Raw genomic sequence first — 21,290 nt, 5'->3', positions numbered from 1 at the left:
CCATTGAGCCTGCGCAATAGAACAGATGCTTTGTGGGAGATGGAGTTTACATGCTTCTTTTGCTTTAACATGATCCAACCCCGATTTTGCGAAATAAAAAAAAATGAAAAAGTAAAAACATTTGGAAGATGTAGATGATTTTTTTAATTGATTCATCAACAAAACAATACCAAAATATAAAAGACAGAGAATAGTCACCAATTGCTTTACAATATGATAATAATTACCATAATCCCAGCTGTTCAAATAATTATAAAACAAAACATCAAACAAAAGCCCTGGTTCTAAAATCTCAACATCAAGGTTTAGTTTTAATTATTTGTGCTGTTTTAAATGGCTGCATGATTTCCAGACACTTATAGCACTTACTGTATGTCTGCAACATTTTCATCTGACTTTTTTAAGAGTACCGGTATATAGGTTTTATATTAGCAGGTGTCGGCTAAAGTACATTTTTGAACTTGAAATCTATCTGCTTAAAGTCCTTTACACCCATAACCCACAACTTTAACATATTTGATTTATTACCTTATTTACCTTATTTATCAATGTGATAAAATGACAATAAAGATTCCTGATTCCTGATTTATTACACCATTGTGGACAAAGCACTTTTATGCATTAGTTTACTTAGTTACAATCAAATTTAACTATTAAAAGTTAAAAGGCTAAAACTTTAAAAACAAATAAATAAATGGCTTAAACAATCAGAGAAGTACACCCTTGTCTATCCAGAAAAAACTTGGTGCTGGCCAATTCATTTGTTTTAGTTTTGTAGGATCTACGGAATCCACACTGAGCATTGGAGATATGGGGTGCGGCGATGCCAGGGACATCTTTGCAGCCAGAAGACCCATTCGCACACAGTCGTCTGTGTCTTTTCCCTGGATAATTCCTGCTATCAAGGCACCTGCAAAACTGCAAAAACAACAAAGACATGATCAAGTTCTTTAACATGTTGCGATGACAGAAAGAAACATGAAACATTTATAAACTTTCCCAGTGAATTTAATTTACTGAATATGAAAAACAAATGGATATTTACATTTCTTTTTAAAGATGACTGATTTGGTATTTAAATTAATGAGTACTAGGCAAAATATCACATAGTAGCAAAGGGAATGAGGAAAAGGAACTGAAAATAGAAAAAGTAAATATTTTGCACCTATCTCCGGCTCCTGACACATTCACTGTCTCCTCTGGGGACACATTTAGAGCTGGGTAGTGCACTGCACAAAGCTGCCTTTTCTGCAAAAAACAAAAAGGCAGCAGAAATATTTCCACCATGCTGATTCAGGAGTTATCTCTATAGCTGAGATGAATAACTGCTCACTTTCTTCTGTTTTCTCAGCTGCAGGTTGACTGAGTCTGCACTGTGCTCCCCACACAGCAGCACCCCATTTGACCCAAGAGTCACCACCAAACAGTGAAGATGCTCCAGAAGGGGGCGTGAAAGAGACACAGCCACATGCAGGATTTCACTCAGAGAGGTTGGCAGCACTGGAGGAAACCACATCCTCAATTACCAATACATCATTTATATTCTTCACAAGAACTGAATTTGCAGATCTATGGCTGAGAGGCTTATTTCTTCTGAATGATCTGCTCACCATCAGGCGTTGCAATACCCAGAGTTTTATTCATGTTGCACAGCTCTGCCATGTTTGGGGATGAATAGGACAAAGACTTCCATGCGTCTGTCAGGAAAGGCTTAGAAGCCCTTTCCACATCTGTTGGCTCATACCAAACTATGACACAGATTATTCAAGCTATATTAAATCAACAAAAGCCTCTGTTTGTGTCCATTCCCAATATTCTTTAATGGCTGCACATCCGTACCATTTATGTTGTGCTTCTTGGCAAGAGAACAAATATAGTTGATGGTGGAGACAGGGATGTTTCCATCAAGACACACTAGAGCAGCTGAGGAAACCTGCTTCTCAAACTGTGACACCTATCAAGAGGATAAAAGCTTGTTTTACAATATTCCAAATGTATTAGCACATGTATTTTTCACAAAGCTTATTGTCAAAACTGGAATTTGGTTTTAAACTTCATTCTATACACACTGCAAAAACGAAATCTCAACAAAGTAAAAATACCTTTATTTTTAGAAAAGTAGTCTACTTTTCTGTCTTGCAAGAAAAGATTTTTTTAACATCAAAATAATCATAGTTTGAGAAAACGCGTCTTTTTCTTAAAACAATTCTTGCTAAAATAATTTTTCCTATCCCATTGGTATTTTTTTTTGCTTATGTAGAGAAAATCTTCCAATTGGGAAAATCGTTTTTGGCTTATTTTTCAGGGGCCTGTTTTTGCAGTGCAGTCTACATAGTGTCTGGATATTGTCAAACACAAGGATCAGGATGCACAAAAAAATTATAATTTCATTTTGCATCTATGTTATGTCTAAAACTGATTTGTATTATCAGTCATATATTTAAGCAAGAGCTTCTTTTTTATTTTTTACTATTGAGAAACACAGTCTTCATTTTCATAAAAACTAGTCCTAAAACTATGTTGGATGAAGCACAGAATCGTAATTTCCTGAACCAATCTAGCTAAATAAATACATAAAAAATAAAAAGTGAGCAGAGCCAGCAGGACTTACATAGTTCTCTGTGATGTGCTGGTGGATATCCATATCTCCTAAACCAAAACTCAGCTCTCCACTCTCTGAGATCACAACACAGTAGGTTGCTGTGTTGTGCCCTTCCAGTCTGGCCACTCCGCTTGTGTTCTTAGTGAAAATGTAAAAAAGTGCATATTTTGATGTTAAAACAACAAGATTTTAGACATGCTTGGGATTAACCACCTGCTGTGTCCACACACCATGTGTTTGCAGTAGTTAAACACAGCATCACTGTTTGCATCACATCCAGTTGCTGAAATGAACAGAGGTGCCTGGCCTAGTCTGCTCAGAGAGTCTTGAAGAGAGCACAGGAAGAATGGGTGCAATAATCAGCTATACTGATTAAAATCTGCACGTATAGGATTAGATAAAGGAAAGAAAAAAAAACCCCCAAACCAGCTATGTTTCGTCCTACGCCTCCAAATGACTGACACACACTTCCTGGGTTGGTCTGTCCAAACTGAATGAGATAAAAAACACTCTCCAAAGTCAGTCTATGTATTTCATTCTGCAGATCTGCACATTTATGCTTAAGATAAACGAAAAACTCACGTTAATTTTTTTTGTCTTTCCTTTGGCAATAAAATCAACATTTATCCCTCCAATAACCACCTGTAACAGAATCCCACCTTTTGTTTGAGTTATTTTGGAGTTGGACAGGACTTAAAAATGTACAGTTTTAATTCCTACTCACAATGTCTGATTTGGTGTTTGTAGAGAGATTTCTACGATGCTGATTTTGAATTTTTGTTGAGGTTTTAGCAGTCTGTTTTGATAGTGCACAAGCTATCTGACTGCCAACCTTTGCATTGTTGCGAATGAGAGCCATGTCTTTCAAACAAGAGATGTTAAGGACATTGGAGTTTAAACAAATTATTGGTTAAAAATCTCAAGCTTTGGGCCTAAAACAGTAACGAATTGTGAAAATCTAAAGTTTAGGAATCACACATGAGTCATTTTTCCTTTTTACTATAAACCTGTTACAAGTGTTTCATGTTTTCTTTGTAACTTCTAAATATCTCACATTGATCAAAGGATACTGGCTTGCAGGGACTTTCCTTGAGTCAGCTCGTTGACCTTTTGAAGGATAAATGGTGTCACGTCTTTACCTATGACACATTTGGAACTGAGGGAAATAAAAAAAAGAAGTGTTTTCCTATTTTGTTACAAATAAATTTTCCCAACGAAAATGAAAATGAATTAGGCTTTTGACTGATCTTCATTGAGGAGCTTCTCCACACCTCGCCTCTCTTACTGCAGCCTGGATGGCTTCCTCTATGTGCTGGCCTGCTGCTGCATGCTCCTCAGGGATGGGCACTGCTATCAGTACACCATTTTGGAGACCCAGTGAAAGAGAACTTGCTGGATAACAAAATTAAAAGTCAAGATGAAATAATAAGCAAAACCTTTGTGCACAATTTACTGACTAAAAAACATTAAAAGCCTAATATTGCATTAGCCAGGTCTTTATCATATTCAGGACACAAATGATCTGATATACCAATGAGACTTGCAGCCTCACTCGGGTTACAAACATGGTATGCAGAGGAAAATCCACTCAGTGGAGAGAAGAACGCTGGAAAACTCTTTGTCATTCCATACGTGGCGACACAGACACCCTGAGTCTCCTATGGAAAGATTAATAGAAGAAAAAAACTGAATCATAAATCTAAATTAATGTGATATGTTAGCCCTTTAAATAGTGATTTACTGTTTATTTTGTAGGAAATAGCTACATAAAAAAGCAAAATGTTCTTACAAGGAACTCCAGGGTGCGACCGATGTCCAGAATAGATTTGATTCCTGCAGAGACCACAGCTATGGGAGTTCTTCCAAGCTCTGTCAGGTCTGCGCTGATGTCCAAACCTGAGAAAAGGATTGTTTTCTCAATGAAAATAAAGTTCAATCTGTTTATTACCTTAGAATAGTCTTTAACAAGAATTTGTTACTGCCATTTTACAGAATTCTCCAAATCTGTCAGATTGATTTTGACTTTATCCATCAGTTGACCTTTTGGTGACAACTTTGTTCCATTCAAGTGAAGCTTTTTGTGAAAAGACACAAAATCGATGTAGCAACTTTTACGCACAACAATTTTTCAACAAGGTGAGACCAAGCTTACTGTTGTGTCCATCTCTGTGAACCCCTCCAATGCCCCCCGTGACAAAAACAGGGATCCCCACTCTGTGTGCAGCAATCATAGTGGCCGACACAGTTGTTCCTCCTGAAAGACCCTGAAAAAGAAACTGAAAATGTAGGACTGGACATAAAACCCTGACACTGTTTGAACTCAAGGTTTCAGTTCACAGCTTGAGTCACTCCTCATGCAGTTTGGTGCAGTTTAGTTCAGGATGTTCAATGTCGTCAAGGCATTGAACAATGACAGTCAATTTGTATTTCAAACAAGTTTGTAGTGTGTTTTAATGGAAGAGACACAGCACAAGCTGGTAATCAAATTCTCCATAGGAAGTAAAGTAAAAGTCTTACTTTGCTGATGACATAAGGCAGATCCCGTCGCGACACCTTCAGGGCGTTCCTGCATTGGGCGAGATGTTCGAGATCGCTTGGTGAAAGTCCAACGTGAATTTTCCCCTGAATCACACCAACAGTGGCTGGAGTGGCTCCTTCACTTTGCACAATGGCCTCCACTTCATTTGCAGTGCTGCAAGAACACATCAATCAACTTCATTATCATTGCTTTAATTAAACATTAACTTCTAATAGTAGAGCTCATGGAGATGTCACCTCAGATTGTGTGGATAAGGCATTCCATGTGTGATGATGGTGCTTTCAAGTGCAACCACTGGCTTGTTTTCAGCTAACGCCTGGGATACAGATGGGTGAACTTTGAAAAATAGGTCTGAATGAAAGTGCAGAAGACCAAGCTGTTAGTGACACAGAGTTGCTCTAATATCCATCTGATCAATTTCAATGTTAGAGGTGAGCTAAGATCCATTTACCCTTGTTGGACCATGTGCTGTGAGAAGTTTTAATTCCTCTCCTCAGGATGAGAGTTGAGACCTTTTTTAGCATCTTCATTCTGGTCACTTTTTGTTACGAACCTTGATAACAATTGACATTACATTTAAATGTGCTTTGGAAAAAAATCCCAGCTTAGAGAACAAATGGTCAAATCATGTTTTTGATAACAGATACATTGTTCCCTGAAACTAAATGTTTAATAATTTCAGTCATTTAGATTGGTTTGTCATCAAAAGCATTGTATTTAAGGAAAACATACATCGACCTGGATTTTCAACAAAATATGTCTATTGTTGCAAAAATTCTCAAGTACAAGTAAAGTCAAAGGGGAAAAAATGAATTCTCAAAAACTAGTACCGTAAAAGTAACATACCGTGATTGAAACACTTAACATTAGTAAAGTTATTATTTCCAACAAAATACACAAACTACAATTTTCGCAACTGAAAAAAATAACATAGAATCATATGGAAAGCTTACATAGATTACAGAGATTGCTCAAATGGCGGATGGCAATAAAACTTTACTTTACAACAAGCCATGGTAGCACTGGTAGAGCTAGAACATTTTGAGGACATATGAGGACACAAGGGGGACTGAAGACTTTGGAAGGGTGGCAAATGAGTGGAAGGTTTTAAAAATGAAATGATTAAAAATATGTAAAAATACTTAAAATACTTAATTTAAAGAACTCAAGATTTCATTTACAAATGCTGCTTTGCTTTATTTTTGCAATACTTACAAGAGCTTGCATTAATGACTTCTTAATTTTTGACAATAGTGATACAAAGGTTAATTCCGGTTTATTCCCAAAGAGCCCACAACTCTGAAGTTGATGAACTGTTTAGTTTTTGTTGGATCAAATAAATGCTAACTAATCCTGTTCCAATGATATTTGATATCTTCCTTCTTAACTTCGTTCATTGTGAATCTTTAGGGCAATTTCACTCAGTAAGATCTACCGTATCTTCTGGGATACTGACTCTTCGCTAAACACGTCACTCTTCAATTAATCTTCACTCTTATGAGGTTCCATTTGTGCCAAAAATATCAAAATGAGCCAATAGCTAAAGTATTCACTTTCTTCACAGCCAATCACAATCAAACAAGTCATAGAGGTTTTTTTTATCTGTATTCCAGACATTTTAATGCACACATTCACATACAGAATTAAATATTTCAATCACACTTTCAAGATACCTTCTTATTGAAATGTTGTCAGAGAGAAAATTTAAGAGGCAGAGAAATGTTTCACAAACACACATTTGGATCACAACAATGCATGGAAATCTGTGGATAAAGGTAGAGATGCTTGTATTGAAATAGTTTAATTCAGTCCTTCATTTAAATTAGACTGCAATGGATGGATGTTGGATGGCTAATTTTATCTACAAGTCAATCCACTAAAGATATAAAGCTGATAAAGTTCTTTCTCATGATTGACAAAGTCTATGAAACAACATGAGACACCTTCACCTCTTCATCTCACAGGTCCAGGCTGTTGACAGTCAGGTAAGCTGTTTTTGTTGTAGTCCCGGTCGATCTTGCTTATTTGGTTTGCCACAAAGATGTGCTATTAGCGAGAGGAGCGTTTACTGAAGCGTCTTCATTTCATGAGCCTTCTTTTGCCAAAGAGCCAAAAAACTTCTAAAAAATAAAAATGTTGAACCTGGCAGCCACTGTCAGTTTTTTAAAGAAGTAAGTAATTCTTTTTGGCAATTGCTAGTAAAATGTAGGATTTTAAACTTTCTCTTGAAAGACCAAGTACACCACAATACTTCCTGATTAGTTTGTTCTGGAGGTTTAAAGATGTTTCTTTGCACCCTGTTCCAACTGCAAAGTACACTCTCATTCAGCCATTGTGAGGATTATCTCTGCTCCAGTTAGCTGGCTGAAATTCCCACAGTTCTCTCCTTTTTTGAGGCCTCCTTCACAAGTTGGACCCCAAAGCCCAGTCAGGGTCCCCCCCACCACCTCGCTGCATTCATTTACTAAGAGACGTTGGTTAATGTGCATGCATAATGTGGTTGTTAAGAGTCCTTAATAAACTATTTACAAGACATTAACAAGCACCAGTAATGTTTTAGTAAACTACTTATAAAGACATTTATTAGCATTTGTTAATCCTATTCACAAGCTTTTTATAAATTGCTTGTATGGGATTAATAAACATTTGAACAGTGTTCTTATTAACAGTTCATTGAGTGCTTTGAAGCCCCCCCAATCTAAAGCAGGATCAAATACAGGGGGGGGGGGATCTTTAAAAGCCATTTATAAATTGATTACAGAATCTACCCATCTGAAATGTTTATTCAAAATAGATTTAGATTAAACATTGATACACTCTGTAGTTTTAGCTGCAATTCCCCTAAAAAAGTCATCCATCTCTTCTGGTATTGTCCTAAAGTTAAAGTGTTTTGGCAGAAGATGTGTGATTTCTTTATTGATACAATTGATTCTTGTTTTGTTTTATTCTGGAAAGATGTCTTGTATCAAAGATGTCTAATATAAAAAATATACAAAAGGGCTCTGGTTTACTTTTAAATCTCTTGCTCATTTTGGCCAAATTTCATATTCATAAATGTAAATTCTCTGGTCGAAAACCCTGTTTTATTGTATTCTTTTCTGAGTTAAATCAGCATATTAATAGTATTTGTAATTCTGAGAAGCAAAAAGCAATTAAAACCTTGTCTGTATGTGATAGATTCAACATTTTCTTGTAGAGTTTAGCCCCCTGACTTATTCCTATTTCAATTCTTCTTTTTTTTATACATATATGTATTAGATATTTGCAATTAAGTTCTTATTGCATACCTGAAAGTGAATCCTAGTAAAATGGCATAATGTGCAATAAGGTTTATACATTTTTTTTATAAATTGCTTGTATGGGATTAATAAATATATGAACAGTTCCCATGTCAAGCTGGACTTACATTTTTTAAGTCCAGCTGATATGACTCAACCTCAAGACTACACCACCTGGATGAACAAGAACCTTCATTGACAGTTTGAGACGCTTTGAGTGTTTTGCAACAAAGAACCAAAAAGTACAGAATATGAACATTGAATGACCTTTATAACACTAACCAAAGCCACAAATATATAAAAACTCTTCAACACATCACAACAACAATGTAAAAGAAGAGACACCCGTACTGTCCTTTACAGATTGTGCCTTAGTGCCTTATAACATTTGGAAATAAACAAATTTGAATAATCTTCAAAATGTTTGCACTCAGAATCTGCCCTTTCCAAGGGGCAGTAACTGTCCACAATCAATTTATAAATGGCTTGTATAGATCACCCCATGTTTGGTCACACTTTAGATTGGGGGGGCTGCAAAACACTCAATAAACTGTTAATAATAAAACTGTTAATATATTTATTAATCCCCTTCAAGCAATTTATAAATAGCTTGTGAATAGGATTAACATATGCTTTTTAAGGAGCTTAATACCACATTGCTCATGATTGTTAATGTCTTATAGGTAGTTTATTAAGGAATATTTTAATGGATTTATAAACACCTTATTAAAACTTGTAAGACAGTTGTAAGACATTTACAAATGCTAATTAATGTACTTATAAGCAGCTTACTAAAACATTACTAGTGCTTGTTAATGTCTTATAAATAGTTTATTTAGGATTCTTATTTTAAAGCGTTACCGTTGTCGTAAACTACAAATAAGAAAAATTCAGTCTCCAAAAATTATTTTCTTTAAGGTAAATATAAAACTAAACAAGGCTTATCTGTAAAGTGAAACTTCACCACAAATGAGGACCTGTGTGAATTGAAAGTAACAAGAAAACAAATGTGGAAAAACTGTCAAAAATGTAAAAATAAAAGATAATTTCCACAAAGTGTATGACATCAGATTAAAAGATCTGAAATGCATTGTATTCTGACAGGAAGTTATTTAAGAAAAAAGCTTCTTCACAAAGCAGAAAGTGCTTACCTTCCCCGATGCAACGTAAAAGTATTTACGGGTAACCCTGGACTTTGACTCAAACACTGATTGCACAGTCCACAGTAATCATGCTGATCTCTGTAGTCTAAACGTCTCTGGAACATGCACAAGTGTGTGAGTTTTTATGCCACTATTTATTAATTTTTAAACTTTTTAATTGTGTTTTTTTATGATATTTTAAGGAGAGATTGACCCCACAGGAATTTTTAACCTTCAACACAAAAGACTTTTATCCAGTTTTATTTTACAATAGCTGATGATTGTGCTCAACAGCATTAGAATTGAACTCTAAAGTTGAGCACATTTGAAGCTTTTTATCCAGGTGCATATCCATTTCATGTATGGAGAAATTATCTTCTTCTGTTTCCACATGATTCACAGCTTGGACTGGGTCAAACATAGTGCACACCAGGTGGTTAGTCATTGTTCTTGAGTATTCATACATGTCATCGGATTCCGGTCCATCCTCCAACTCTGAGCTTTGGAGTAATTCCTCCTCAAACCACTGTGGCTGCTCCCTCTGAAGGACTTGAAAAGCTTCTAAGGCATCCCGCAGGGCTCTGCCTGAGGGACACTCATGATATTTGTCCTCTGATAGTCCAACGATTTGCTTTATCCGGCCTGGTTCATGTTTCTCTGTGTCCAGGATTCGAAAAAATACTTCCTCGAACTCTTTCATCAGCTTGTACCGTACTGTCACGTTGAAAGGAGAAGGAACATCTTCCTCTGAGCAAATTTCATCAAAGTAAGCTATGATGTACTTTTTAAATGACACAGACTGGATAAAGTGGGGGAGCATGAGGGTGAAGAATGGAGTGACCATGTCACCTGCGAGTGAGCAGGCATCCTCTCTCAGAAAAACCCGTTTGCCACTGCACATGGCTCTCCATTTGGCTTGTACTCCCTGTGAGCAAAGAATGAGTATCTTATCTGATGAGTTCTCAATTTGTTCTTTGTGCCAGTCCAACCACTGAATGCTTCCCAGCACTGCCAGCCTAGTTGAATCCAGCAGGTCCAGAACTACTTCCGTCCCACATTTGGTCATAAGGAAAGCACAAAACTTGAGAACAATGTTTTTGTACAAAGGATGGTCAAGGGAGTAGATGATGAGCACACGTTTCCTCTCTTGAACCTGAAGGATTTGTGGTTGCTCTTCAGCTGTAGATGGGGATGTGTTTGAATGATCTGAAAATTAAAGGACAATTATATTTTCACTGTCTAAAAATGCATGCTGGAAATTATTCATTCATTCACTTGATGAAAATACAAACCTGTATGAAGACCCTGAAACCCTAAGTAAGCAAGGCAAGCAGAAACCACAAGCAGCAGCCCCAAAACCAAATAAATGGTTAGAGTCTGTAATGGAGTTTTATCTAAAAAAAGAAACATATGGGTGAAAGGCAAAGCATATTGATTTTAGCCTTAACTTGTATGGTATCTGAAAATCTGACCTTTGCAGTGATTGAATCTTTTTTCAGCAGTCTTGCAGTGATTCTTGCAGCGCAGAAAAAATGGTTGGATCTTTTGAGTAAAGTAGATGAAGATGAGCGGTTGAAGTTTTAACTCTACAAGGAATGACTTTATCAAGTGCTGAAACATCAAATTGAACTTCTAACTCACTGTCACCAAAGCTTTACATGCTCCAAACCTCCAAGAATCAACTTCAAGTGTGACATTCACTGATGTCCTGTTTTCCTGTTGGATTTAAAAAAAAAAGTTTTGTGTAAAATTTTGACATTAAAGCAGGAAGTTAAAACGTAAGTTTTCAAGGCTGACATAAAAAGGGGGGAAAATAATCATAGAAACCTTTGAGATGTTTTTTGAGTATGTAAAACTATTGATTTGGATGGAAACTTGGTATCTGTCAGCATGCTGGGCAGTTTTAAAAGTCACTATGACCGAGTCCTTTGGTTTCCCACTGGTAAATAAAACTGAGATTCTGGGATCCCACAAGCTACCTAAAACATCAAAACACACACAAACGCATAAAAGAAAACATGTTTAAGATCTAAATAACAGAATAATTCATGCTGTTTAAGAAGAAATAAAAAAATAAAAGCACAACCATTCTCCAGACAGATCCGGAACCTTTCAATGATTCTGTTTTCACACCCTGACAGCAAATAAAGACATTTTTAGGTTTGTGTGACTGTCATAAATGCAAACACAACTTTACACAAAAATAGAATAAAAATATCAGTCTTTACAAGCAATAAAAAGATCAACAAATAATGTACTTTAAAATTTTACTTTCTATAGTAATACAAGTAATTAAATGGTAAAACATGTTTTTTATGTAGTTAGAATGACAATGTGATGCAATCTTACCTGGTATGCTAATTTGCTTTTTGACCCTGTAGTCTCCGTAGTCAGGTTCTGGCAGATTAAAAACTGTCACGGTGTAGATATGTTTAGGCTCTGCCACAAGAGCCATGGAAAAGCTCCACTTGAGGTAAACCAATGAAACAAAAACAAGATCTATTCATGAACAGCTGCTATATGGTGACATTTGCAAACAGTTGTTTAGCAGTTGTTTCACAAACTCCCCAAAAGCGGGTTGAGAACTGGAAATACAGACTGATTAAGCCTTAATCACATGCTGAGCTTGATCCGTATGGGTGCTGTGGGTTTTTGGGATGTCCAGGCCCATAGAGGGTTGCAGACAGGACAGCCAAATCTTAAGAGGAGCACAGGTGTGTCTTGTAGCACCCTTGAGGACTGTAGAGCCACTTCAAGAGATGTCGTTGAAAGTTTTATTAAGTATTCGTAAGGGAAATGTAAGTTGCACGCACTTTGGTGCCCTGACGCCACACTGTAGTCATTCGTAAGGAGCGCTTGCTGGCTGCCCGCAAATGTCACATGTGCGAGGGTGTGCGTGTGATACCCAAGAGCTTGTAGGATGCCTACACTACGCTCTGATTATCACATGAACAGCACTAACAACCCTTGTGCAAAAAATGTGTACAAATACTGTACAACACATTTGCCTCTCACCTATGTCACCCTTACTTTACTCTTGCATTTTGTGTAAGTGTTTGCTATGACCTGACGCTAGAACCACGTCCATAGAAAGAAATGTGCACAAACATTTTCACTCTACCTGCTCACCATGCAGTCTACGACCATGTTATTTCATGGTGGTCTCCTGTGTGCCTCCTTTTTTTTTTGTTCTTTTGCCCCCAGACAACCAGTATCAAGCTGTAAGGGCAGTTGTGACTAAGTCTTTAGGCATGTTGTTTGAAAAGGCCATAAAAGATCTCAACAGTCAAGAAGAAGTACATCCCAAAGTTAACTGCAGTATTTTTAGTTGTGAAAGAGAAAAAAGAAGAGCAGAGTTCTGAATAATGCTGAATACAGCCCAGTCGGAAATTTTAACCTGTATGCTGTAGTTCTTTTCAATGATAATGTACATGAATACCCCAGCTACAGTTATTTGAAGCCGTGATGCAAAGGTAGAGTGGGTGACCTCTGATCAGAAGATCTTCCTGCCCTGCCAGCCCACATGTTGAAGTGTCCTTAAGCAAGATTCTGAACTCCACATTGCTCCTGGTGGCAATAGGTTGGTTCCAGTGTGGGACAATGAAGCTTCCATCACGGTGTGAAAGTGTGTGTGTGTGCATTGGTGAATGGCACTGTGACTGTGAAGCACTTTGAGCCCTCTAGGATGGTAGTAAAGTCCTAGACACGTATACACTACAGTTTTTACCATTTTTGTGTCAGAAATCTATTGAACTGTATGACTAGAAGGACATTTCAAGTTACCAAACCACATCATGGCTAATACGTTTAATTTTGAAACTAAATTTACCACTTGAGGGTGAACAAAAGCAACTTCCTGTTTGCTTTAGAACAACTAGTCATGTAAGAAGGTAGGTTTAAAAAAGGTATTCTCTGAAAAACAAAAATAAAAAATTGCTAGTGTGAGCTAGTTGCACTAAAATAAGAAAAGGTTGAGGGCAGGATACATGGTCACCTACATCGACATCTTACCACAAAGCTGCCCAAAAACAGTTTGCACCTCTTCACCCACATAGCCAGGAAGACACAGAAGGATGTGTCAAGTGACAGATAAGCATGCAAAGTGATCAACAAACTTATAAAAAAAGCACCTGATGTAAGTTAACAAAACAATTTATCTAACCTTTTCATTTTTTGACAGTGATTTTTGAAACGTGTATGAATACTGCACACACACACTTTCAGTCGTCATTTCATCCACAATTCTTATCCTCGTTCCGATAACGGCAGTAATTGAATCTGTAAAAAAAAGTTTGAATTTTCAGAACGTCTTACTTTTATTGATTTTAATTAGTTGACACCAGCATAGACTGATCAAACAATAAATCTAACTCAAAATAAAACTGATTGATTTTACGATCACCTACCGTCTGGCTTCATGGTCCAAGTGACATTCACAACAAGAGAATTTAAATGTTCTCTGGGGTCAAGAGTTACCCAAGGGTCATTTGGGGAAAACCTTCTGAGAGCAGTATCACTTTTATCCAAGCAGCCATCTGCCATTTAAGTGAGTTGACATTGACATGCATTAAAAACAAGCTTCAACATAAAAAAACAAACTTTTCAGCAAATTAATCTGATTGTAATAATGTGTTGTGAATCTAATAAGAAAGTTACCATAAATACTTAGGCAGACACTTACTATTTGCTCTACGGGTGCAGTTGTAAAGACCCTGTTAAAACATGAGAAAACTTTTCAAAAACTTCTGACTAATTTTTACAACACTGCTTACTTGTGTATAGAAATTAAGTTCCTACCTTATTGCTGCAGTCCAGTATCTTCAGAGAGGCTTCAGCAGCCAGACAAAAGCATAAAAACAAAAAAATGGTCATCATGGTGGAAGTCCCATGGAGAAAAAATATCAAGAAAAGGTCAAACTTTTAAAGCCAAAGATGATAAAGTAAATAATCTACTTAGATTTGGAAAACCGTTCATCTCTTACAGAAGTTGACAAGTAGCGCTTTTGCTTGCCTTTTATCAGGCTTTTGCATCTACGAACACAGGAAGTAGGTTTGTCACTTTCACTCCGACAAACACTGACAACGTGAAAGATGAATGTACCGGTACTAATAGTTGGTTGACAGAATGCATCAAACTCTGTTAGAAAAACTAAAATTAGCAGTCTTATGTGTCATATTCTGTGTGCAAAGTATAATTAACAGTAATAACTGAAATTTACAAGTGTATGTGAATGTTTGCGTATGTATTTACCCGTCAATGTCAGGACTAATATCCTAAGTTTGATATATCTGTATAGATGTATTTTCTGCTGTTTGTTTAGTTTCGTTTTATTCTTGTTTTGATTGCTTGAAATAAACCATTTCCAAATCCATATATATATGTGCATAATGTTAGTTTGTGTCCGTGTGTGAGCTCTGATTATTGAGGCAGCAGCATAACAACTTTTTAAAGAGGTTTGACACTAGGAGGCAGCAAGTTAATTCTACAATAATGAAAGGTCCTTTTAAAAGTGAATAAACATCAAATCAATGCATAAACATAAATATGTTTGATCAAACTTCAATTTTGATGAGTTCAAGTAAAAAAAAAGAAGTAAAATATAAAGCTTCTTCCCAAATAATTCAATATTAATTATTTTCATGGAGTCAGTAATTTCATTGCATTTTCACACAGTGAACCAAGTGAGTTTAAAAAAAAAAGTGTGGTTTTCCACCACACTTTCTATCTATTCACTGCTTAGTTACCAGGGAAAGTATTATGGGACAGAAATAAAAGGCATGGCTGTGGGTTAATCTCTGTCTCATTGTCTCAGTGTTACCGCGTGTTCGACCACTGTGCTAAACTATATCAGTGCCACACACAAGTGATCTGACCAGAATAGACTGTACATGTCTCCATTCTGCTTGATGGACACATCATGGTAATTGGGTTTTCAAAAGACAGGTTGGCATTTTTTAAACAAACACAGACACACAATCTTTTAAAAAGTCTGCCATCTTTTGCTAAAATAAAACATTAAGAACAACTAATTTTTGTTTCTATACTGAATCCCAATGAAATAAAGTTTTTTTCTGTAAAGCTGCATAAAACAGCTGCTGTGTTTAAAAATTGTGTTGAGGGTTATATTTTTGTTTTGAGTTATTGCAGAACTATTATACTAAGTACTATGGAAATGATGAGATGAAGGTGAAGCTATTTTTTTAAATGTACCAACTGAAAAGTGCCATAAAACTTTTTGTCATGAAGCTCTATAAATCGTAGCACATCTACTCTCTATGTATTTTGCTTATTTTGATTATCAGTTTTAAGAATTATTCTCGCTATAGGGAAAAAAAAAAAACCCTGCTGAAATGTAGCTTGAAAGCAGCTGGACTTTGAAGTCGCCCTCTGCCAGAGACTCATTGGACACAAACTTAAAAAGCACACATGCTCCAAGCTGATGGCATCTGAAGAGGGCTGCTCAGCTGACAGTTAGGTGAGGGGTCTATGAGGTGTGCCCTTGTGCGATCCAATCACATGAAATAAATGGGTCACACGTAGAGGGCGAATCAAAAAGGCATTGTGCATTATGATGCAGCAACTGTCAGGTGGACAGGAGGTCTATTTTAAAGAGCCAATGGCGTGATCTTTTGAATGCGTAGATCTGCCAGTAATAACCTCAAAACTGAATTTGTTTTATCAACTGCTGATCTCCTGCCTTGACTGATTTCTTCTCATCTTTAAGGTAAGTTTAATATTAATATGAATATTTATCAGAACAAAACACACGTCAAAGAGATTATGGTGTGTTTGATTCTTCAATCTGACTTTGGGGAGAGGAGGGAGCTTCTGTGACAGCACAAGGACCAAGTTATTAAAAATGAAAGCTGCTCGCACCCGACACAGACATGCACTGGCATTTATGCCGGGGGGAGTCGCAGCCAAGTCGCCAAGGTCTTAAACAAACTTTAACATAGCAAGCTGGCCTCAAGCTTCCTAATTATCTCATGATCCCTTAAGAGAGGGAATTGTAATTTGAAGCCGTCACTGCGCAAACGACTTATGGCAACTAATGTGACAAATTGTGGTCTGCTTTTATGAAATTTCAGCCACAGAGAAAAAAATGTGTCGACTTTTTCAAATATCATTTCCTTATTACCTTCATTTTGACTTTTCTTGGTCATTTTAAACTTATCCAGTTTTTCTTTTGTAAACATCCATCAAATTCTGAGGTTCAGACTATTTTGAAACTAGAAAACAAAGTGTAATAAAAAAAAAATCAAACTACTTGTTTTTAGGCTGTCATGCTCTAAATAGCAGGTTTTATCCAGCTTTCAAATGCCACACATTTGTGCTTTCACTGACATTATCAAGGCCACTGCCGTGCTTGGCACACTCTGAAGAATGGGGGCAATGCAGTCCAATATAGTTGGGCTGCAAGCTGCACTTCAGGCCTTTCAACAACAGAGCTAGTACTCAGGCCTGGAAAAAAACTGAAAGCATTCGAAAAAGCCCAAAGGACGGTTGAAAGGAATTATTTAATTGAACCAATTGGATTTATAAAAAATACTAAGATGAACAGTGAGGCTTTAAAAAAAGTGATTATTACTGCCCTACAAAATGTATAAAAGTCAAAGTAGAGTGACAAATACTTCTTGACAGTAAAAAAATATGTACGCTGCAGAGTTTAACATTTTTTTTTAAAAAATGATTTTATAATGTGCAACACTTAAGTACTTAGTATCAACCAATAATATTTTATCTCTTCTCCTAAGGAGCTATAAGCTGCTGTCATGTCTGAGGGGTGAGTGGTGACTTTGCAACCTTTTCACAGCTTGTGAAAATGCTTTAGAGAATACAAAAATAATATGTCTTTTGATCAGCCGTACACAAAGTAGCTTTGAGGGATTTTTTAAACCTGGTTTTCTTGTTGTTTGTCATGGTGTCTCATTATTAAACTTTATAAATAAGAATAAACATACATTTTTTGAATTTCTTTTACATATTTCTTCATGATGAAGACCGGTGAGTCAATCACAAAATGTTCTACATTCCATACAATTCAGACGATATTTACAAGTAGTTGTTTTGTCCTCTTTACAGAAAAAGCCAAAATATTCAGCAACACGCCGGCTGCTTTTAAAGGTAAATCCTTTGACACTCTCCAACATTTTTTAGGTTTTTTACAAGCCATCTGTGGTAAAGGTATACTTTGTTTCAGTCTAAGTTGCTGAAGAAAGCAGCTTCCATGCTGGTGGCTGAAACTGAAGAGAAAAAACGCGAGAAGCAAAGAGTTGTGAGTGAATCCTTTCCTCCACTGAAGCTCTCAGGTCTGTCAATCCAGGAGCTCCAGGTACTGAACAAGTGCAGCCAGATTACTACCGGTAATTTTTTCTTCAACAACTATTTTAAATGCCTGCTCTTGTTAATCATAGGAACTGTGCAAAGAGCTGCATCAAAAGATTGATGTTGTGGATGAGACGCGCTATGATATAGAAGTAAAAGTGGCCAAAAATGAGAACGAGGTATACAATGATTCCCACTGCAATGACTCTAAATACTTTTTTTTTTCTAACTTTTTAACATATTAATTTGTTTTGGCATGGGACACATTGATGTTTCACTAGCATGGACTACAAAATATTACATTTTTACATATATTAAAAAAAGCACAAAAATAACAGTAAAATCAGTATATTAAGGATAAATTGAATGTGCAAAAACATTTTTAAAATTAAGTTACACAAGTTGACTTTTGTAGAAAATTAGAAAAATACAGTTTTACAATGAATTGAAGGATGCTTCAAAATACTTGGGTTTTTCAGTAACTGAGTTATTTGTGGGGCAGATCCAGTCACTAAGACAGAAGATAGTCGATCTGAAAGGTATCAAGAGGCCCAGCTTGAAGAGGGTGAAGAAAACAACAGATGACATGCTGGGTGCATACACCGATGCCTCTAAACTCATGAAGGCTGACTTTAAGGCAAACCTCAAGACTGTGAAGAAAGATGATGAAAAGGTCAATTACAAAAATTCCAAACAAATTGGAAATGTTAGAAAGTTTGTTCTAAATTTTCTTTCTTTTTCTGATTATTTTAGAGGGAAGAAGTGACGGACTGGCGTAAGAATGTGGAGGCCATGTCTGGCATGGAGGGCAGGAAGAAGCTGTTCACTGCAGGACAATAAGCCGACGCTCATCTTCCAAACCTAAAGTTTGAAAATCAAGAGCCCACATTGTTTTCTTCAATTATGCCCTTGTTCAACCATCACAGACAGAACAATCACTTTAGTAAAGTTTGCTCTTTTAACAAAAACAAACTAGTTCTATTATAGTCTGAAGATTGAATGTATGAATATGTATGAAATGTATATGTTACTATTAATGTATGTGTACAAAAAAAGAATTGTAACTGCGTTGACTTGGTGAAAGTATTGTCTTTGGCTGCTGTCATGGAGGGCAGTACTGTTGTTGCACAGATGATGGCGCCTTTTCACAACCTATAAATGCAATGCAGAATCAAGACGCATATTGATCCCTGAACTTGAAGAATTTTGTTTCAATAAATTTTGGAATAAACAAACACAAAAAAGACAAAAAGACAAATCTTAACGCCCTTCAGGAACAGGAAATATCACAATTATCTTATGGACTATAGTAAAGTCACCACAAATTTTTATCACCCATTAATCAATATCCTTGCAGATATTTAGATTACAAAACATGCAAAAGTGTTATGGTGTGTGCTTTTCGTGTGAAAGTGGAGGTGGGACAAATTCTCCATAACTCCTTTTTCTATTATTTATTACTGTAAAATGGAATCCAATGGATGTTAATAAGAGAACCCCTTCAACTATCTGCAGCACTCAAACATGCACATTGCCAATTTTATGGCTCCATCTTGGCATGTGACCATTCTAAAGTGAAGACATTTTTGATAAGATGTAGATTAACTAAATTCTTTGTCTCATTAGAGAAATATCTGGAACTTTTTAAAAGATTTATTTTGATTAACAAAATTAATCTTATTATTCGCAAAGAAAAACATTTAATTAAGATCAAAACATCATCATAGCGATACACATTTCAAATAAATTTCTAGATAATTTTAACAGTAACAAACATTTAGTTTTAAAAAATATATGTGAAAGCTGAAAAGACTTTTTCAGATCATTTGCTCAGAAAAGGTAATAATGCGTTTCAACATGAGTCCCACACACTTGCAGAACTGACTTCAGGATGCTCAATGATAGTATTATCTCTGTCCATGTCAGGTCATCAACCTTTGGCAGCAAAAGATGTCAATTTTTTGCTTAAAATATGAAACAAATGAACAAAGTGTGCATACACTGACATGCAACATTTAAGCTGGAAGTACTTGCTAAAACCTAGGAGAAGATAAAGAAAGCTTAAACTTGTCCTGCAGGAAAATTAGTTTGATGCATCGCAAGAGCAATCTAACAAACAAATAAATAAACGAAAACAGTCTCATGGCATTCTCACATGCAATATGAGGGCTACACAGTGGTGCAGTGGCTTGCCTAACAAAAGGGAAGTCCTGGTTCAAATCCTGGCTGGGTCCTTTCTCTGTGGTGTGTGGGGTTTTCTCTGGGCACTCCAGTTTCCTCGCATGGTCCTAAAGCATCCCTATTGAGTTTAACTGGTGACTCTAAAAAGTCCCTTAGGTGTGACTGTTAGTATGTGTGGTGGTTTTTCTCTGCGCTGCTCTGTGAAGGTCTGGCAAAATGTCCAGGATATACCCCGTGTGCCCCCACCGGCTCCAGCAACCCCATAATCCCAAACAGGAAAATTGCAGTTTTTGAAGATGGATGGACATACCGGTACAACAATAGCAGAAGAACAAATAGGCCAGTATATGACCTATTGCTTTATTCAATGTAGAAATAATGCTAATGGTTTTTCAACTTTATGATCCACTTTTTAGTCCACAACGAAATTCCAAAGAAATAATTTGGGCACTAAAAATTACACAGTTGAGATGAAATCAGTTACAACCCTGGGTGTGGGACACTCACAATCACAATTCATGTTATTTTATTTTTATTATTCCATCAAATGAATATGTTGCACGAAGCTCTTTCCGAATGTCTCCTCTCCTTTTTCTCTGTCTTTGAGCCAGTCATGACGAAATGAACATAAACATTGATCCGTTTCTTTTAAAACTACAATTGTGCTTAGATTTTATTTTTGTATTAGGGAATTCTACAAGTAGTGATGTTCTAGTTTAAGCAATAAAAAACCCTTCTTCGTATTTTTCTTTTGGAGGAAATTTTTTCAAATTTGTTTCAAGTTAGTGCACTTGAAATAGTTGCTTTCACATACTTTCTTTTTTGTCTTTGTTTTACATATTGAAATAATGTCTCTCTGCAAGAAATTCCTACATTCACCACCAGATGTAATTCCATTTTTCTGTCATGGTTTTTGTGATCATCACCTTTCTTAGTTATTTAGAAGTGTAGGAAAATCGCAGTACAATTTGAATTTAAATGTTTTATTTTACCCAACTCTGCATGCAGAGAAACAGAACACAGTGGAAACTTTTGGAGACATTCATGTCCAAAATTAACTATTCTGCACATTGTTCTACTTAGCGGATATATTTAACACATTTACAGATCCACATTCAATTATGATTCATGTCCAAGCCACAGTTTCTTTTAGCCATATTATATGCAATTGCTCTCTGTGTTAAAATGAACATTTTTGAATTGAATGGTTTCTTCTGCTGCA

General features: G+C 36.3%; 3 protein-coding genes across 6 annotated transcripts; 1 reads left to right on the top strand and 2 right to left on the bottom strand.

Moving 5' to 3' along the window:
- Positions 1-116: 116 nt before the first annotated feature.
- LOC101173144 (pseudouridine-metabolizing bifunctional protein C1861.05) lies at positions 117-9,703 on the bottom strand. Of its 3 annotated transcripts, none has more exons than XM_020703886.1 (19): positions 9,571-9,703; positions 5,593-5,694; positions 5,378-5,492; positions 5,120-5,294; positions 4,755-4,866; positions 4,392-4,498; positions 4,134-4,260; positions 3,874-3,994; positions 3,673-3,758; positions 3,327-3,463; positions 3,185-3,244; positions 3,029-3,092; positions 2,833-2,927; positions 2,612-2,740; positions 1,840-1,954; positions 1,611-1,748; positions 1,334-1,500; positions 1,166-1,248; positions 117-918 (listed from the first exon to the last, which is right to left on the bottom strand). In XM_020703886.1, exons 2-19 carry the CDS (start codon positions 5,669-5,671, stop codon positions 708-710), a joined length of 2,121 nt encoding a protein of 706 aa, XP_020559545.1. In that variant the 5' UTR covers positions 5,672-5,694; positions 9,571-9,703; the 3' UTR covers positions 117-707. The 3 variants fall into 3 exon arrangements, with proteins under 3 accessions (XP_020559545.1, XP_011474247.1, XP_020559546.1); XM_011475945.3 differs by lacking the exon at positions 9,571-9,703 and adding an exon at positions 7,091-7,695; XM_020703887.2 differs by lacking the exons at positions 5,593-5,694; positions 9,571-9,703 and adding an exon at positions 7,091-7,694 and having other exon boundaries at positions 5,378-5,457.
- A 103-nt stretch (positions 9,704-9,806) lies between these two features.
- On the bottom strand, positions 9,807-14,730 carry LOC105354202 (interleukin-17 receptor A-like). Its single transcript, XM_011475944.2, has 11 exons — positions 14,359-14,730; positions 14,243-14,273; positions 13,968-14,096; positions 13,724-13,839; positions 11,911-12,028; positions 11,648-11,695; positions 11,389-11,540; positions 11,203-11,277; positions 11,034-11,103; positions 10,854-10,955; positions 9,807-10,767 (listed from the first exon to the last, which is right to left on the bottom strand). The coding sequence occupies exons 1-11, from the start codon at positions 14,434-14,436 to the stop codon at positions 9,827-9,829; spliced, it is 1,860 nt and encodes a 619-aa protein (XP_011474246.2). The 5' UTR covers positions 14,437-14,730; the 3' UTR covers positions 9,807-9,826.
- A 1,373-nt stretch (positions 14,731-16,103) lies between these two features.
- On the top strand, positions 16,104-19,133 carry LOC101172899 (troponin I, slow skeletal muscle). Of its 2 annotated transcripts, XM_011475942.3 has the most exons (8): positions 16,104-16,286; positions 17,317-17,345; positions 17,563-17,566; positions 17,645-17,686; positions 17,763-17,894; positions 17,977-18,066; positions 18,390-18,560; positions 18,641-19,133. In XM_011475942.3, exons 2-8 carry the CDS (start codon positions 17,335-17,337, stop codon positions 18,725-18,727), a joined length of 537 nt encoding a protein of 178 aa, XP_011474244.1. In that variant the 5' UTR covers positions 16,104-16,286; positions 17,317-17,334; the 3' UTR covers positions 18,728-19,133. The 2 variants fall into 2 exon arrangements, with proteins under 2 accessions (XP_011474244.1, XP_011474245.1); XM_011475943.3 differs by lacking the exon at positions 17,317-17,345 and having other exon boundaries at positions 16,105-16,286.
- The last annotated feature ends 2,157 nt before the right edge of the window (positions 19,134-21,290 follow it).

The sequence above is a fragment of the Oryzias latipes genome, chromosome 6 (assembly GCF_002234675.1).
Source record: "Oryzias latipes chromosome 6, ASM223467v1".
NCBI classification, from domain to species: Eukaryota; Metazoa; Chordata; class Actinopteri; order Beloniformes; family Adrianichthyidae; genus Oryzias; species Oryzias latipes.
This window is presented reverse-complemented; position numbering and strand designations above follow the sequence as displayed.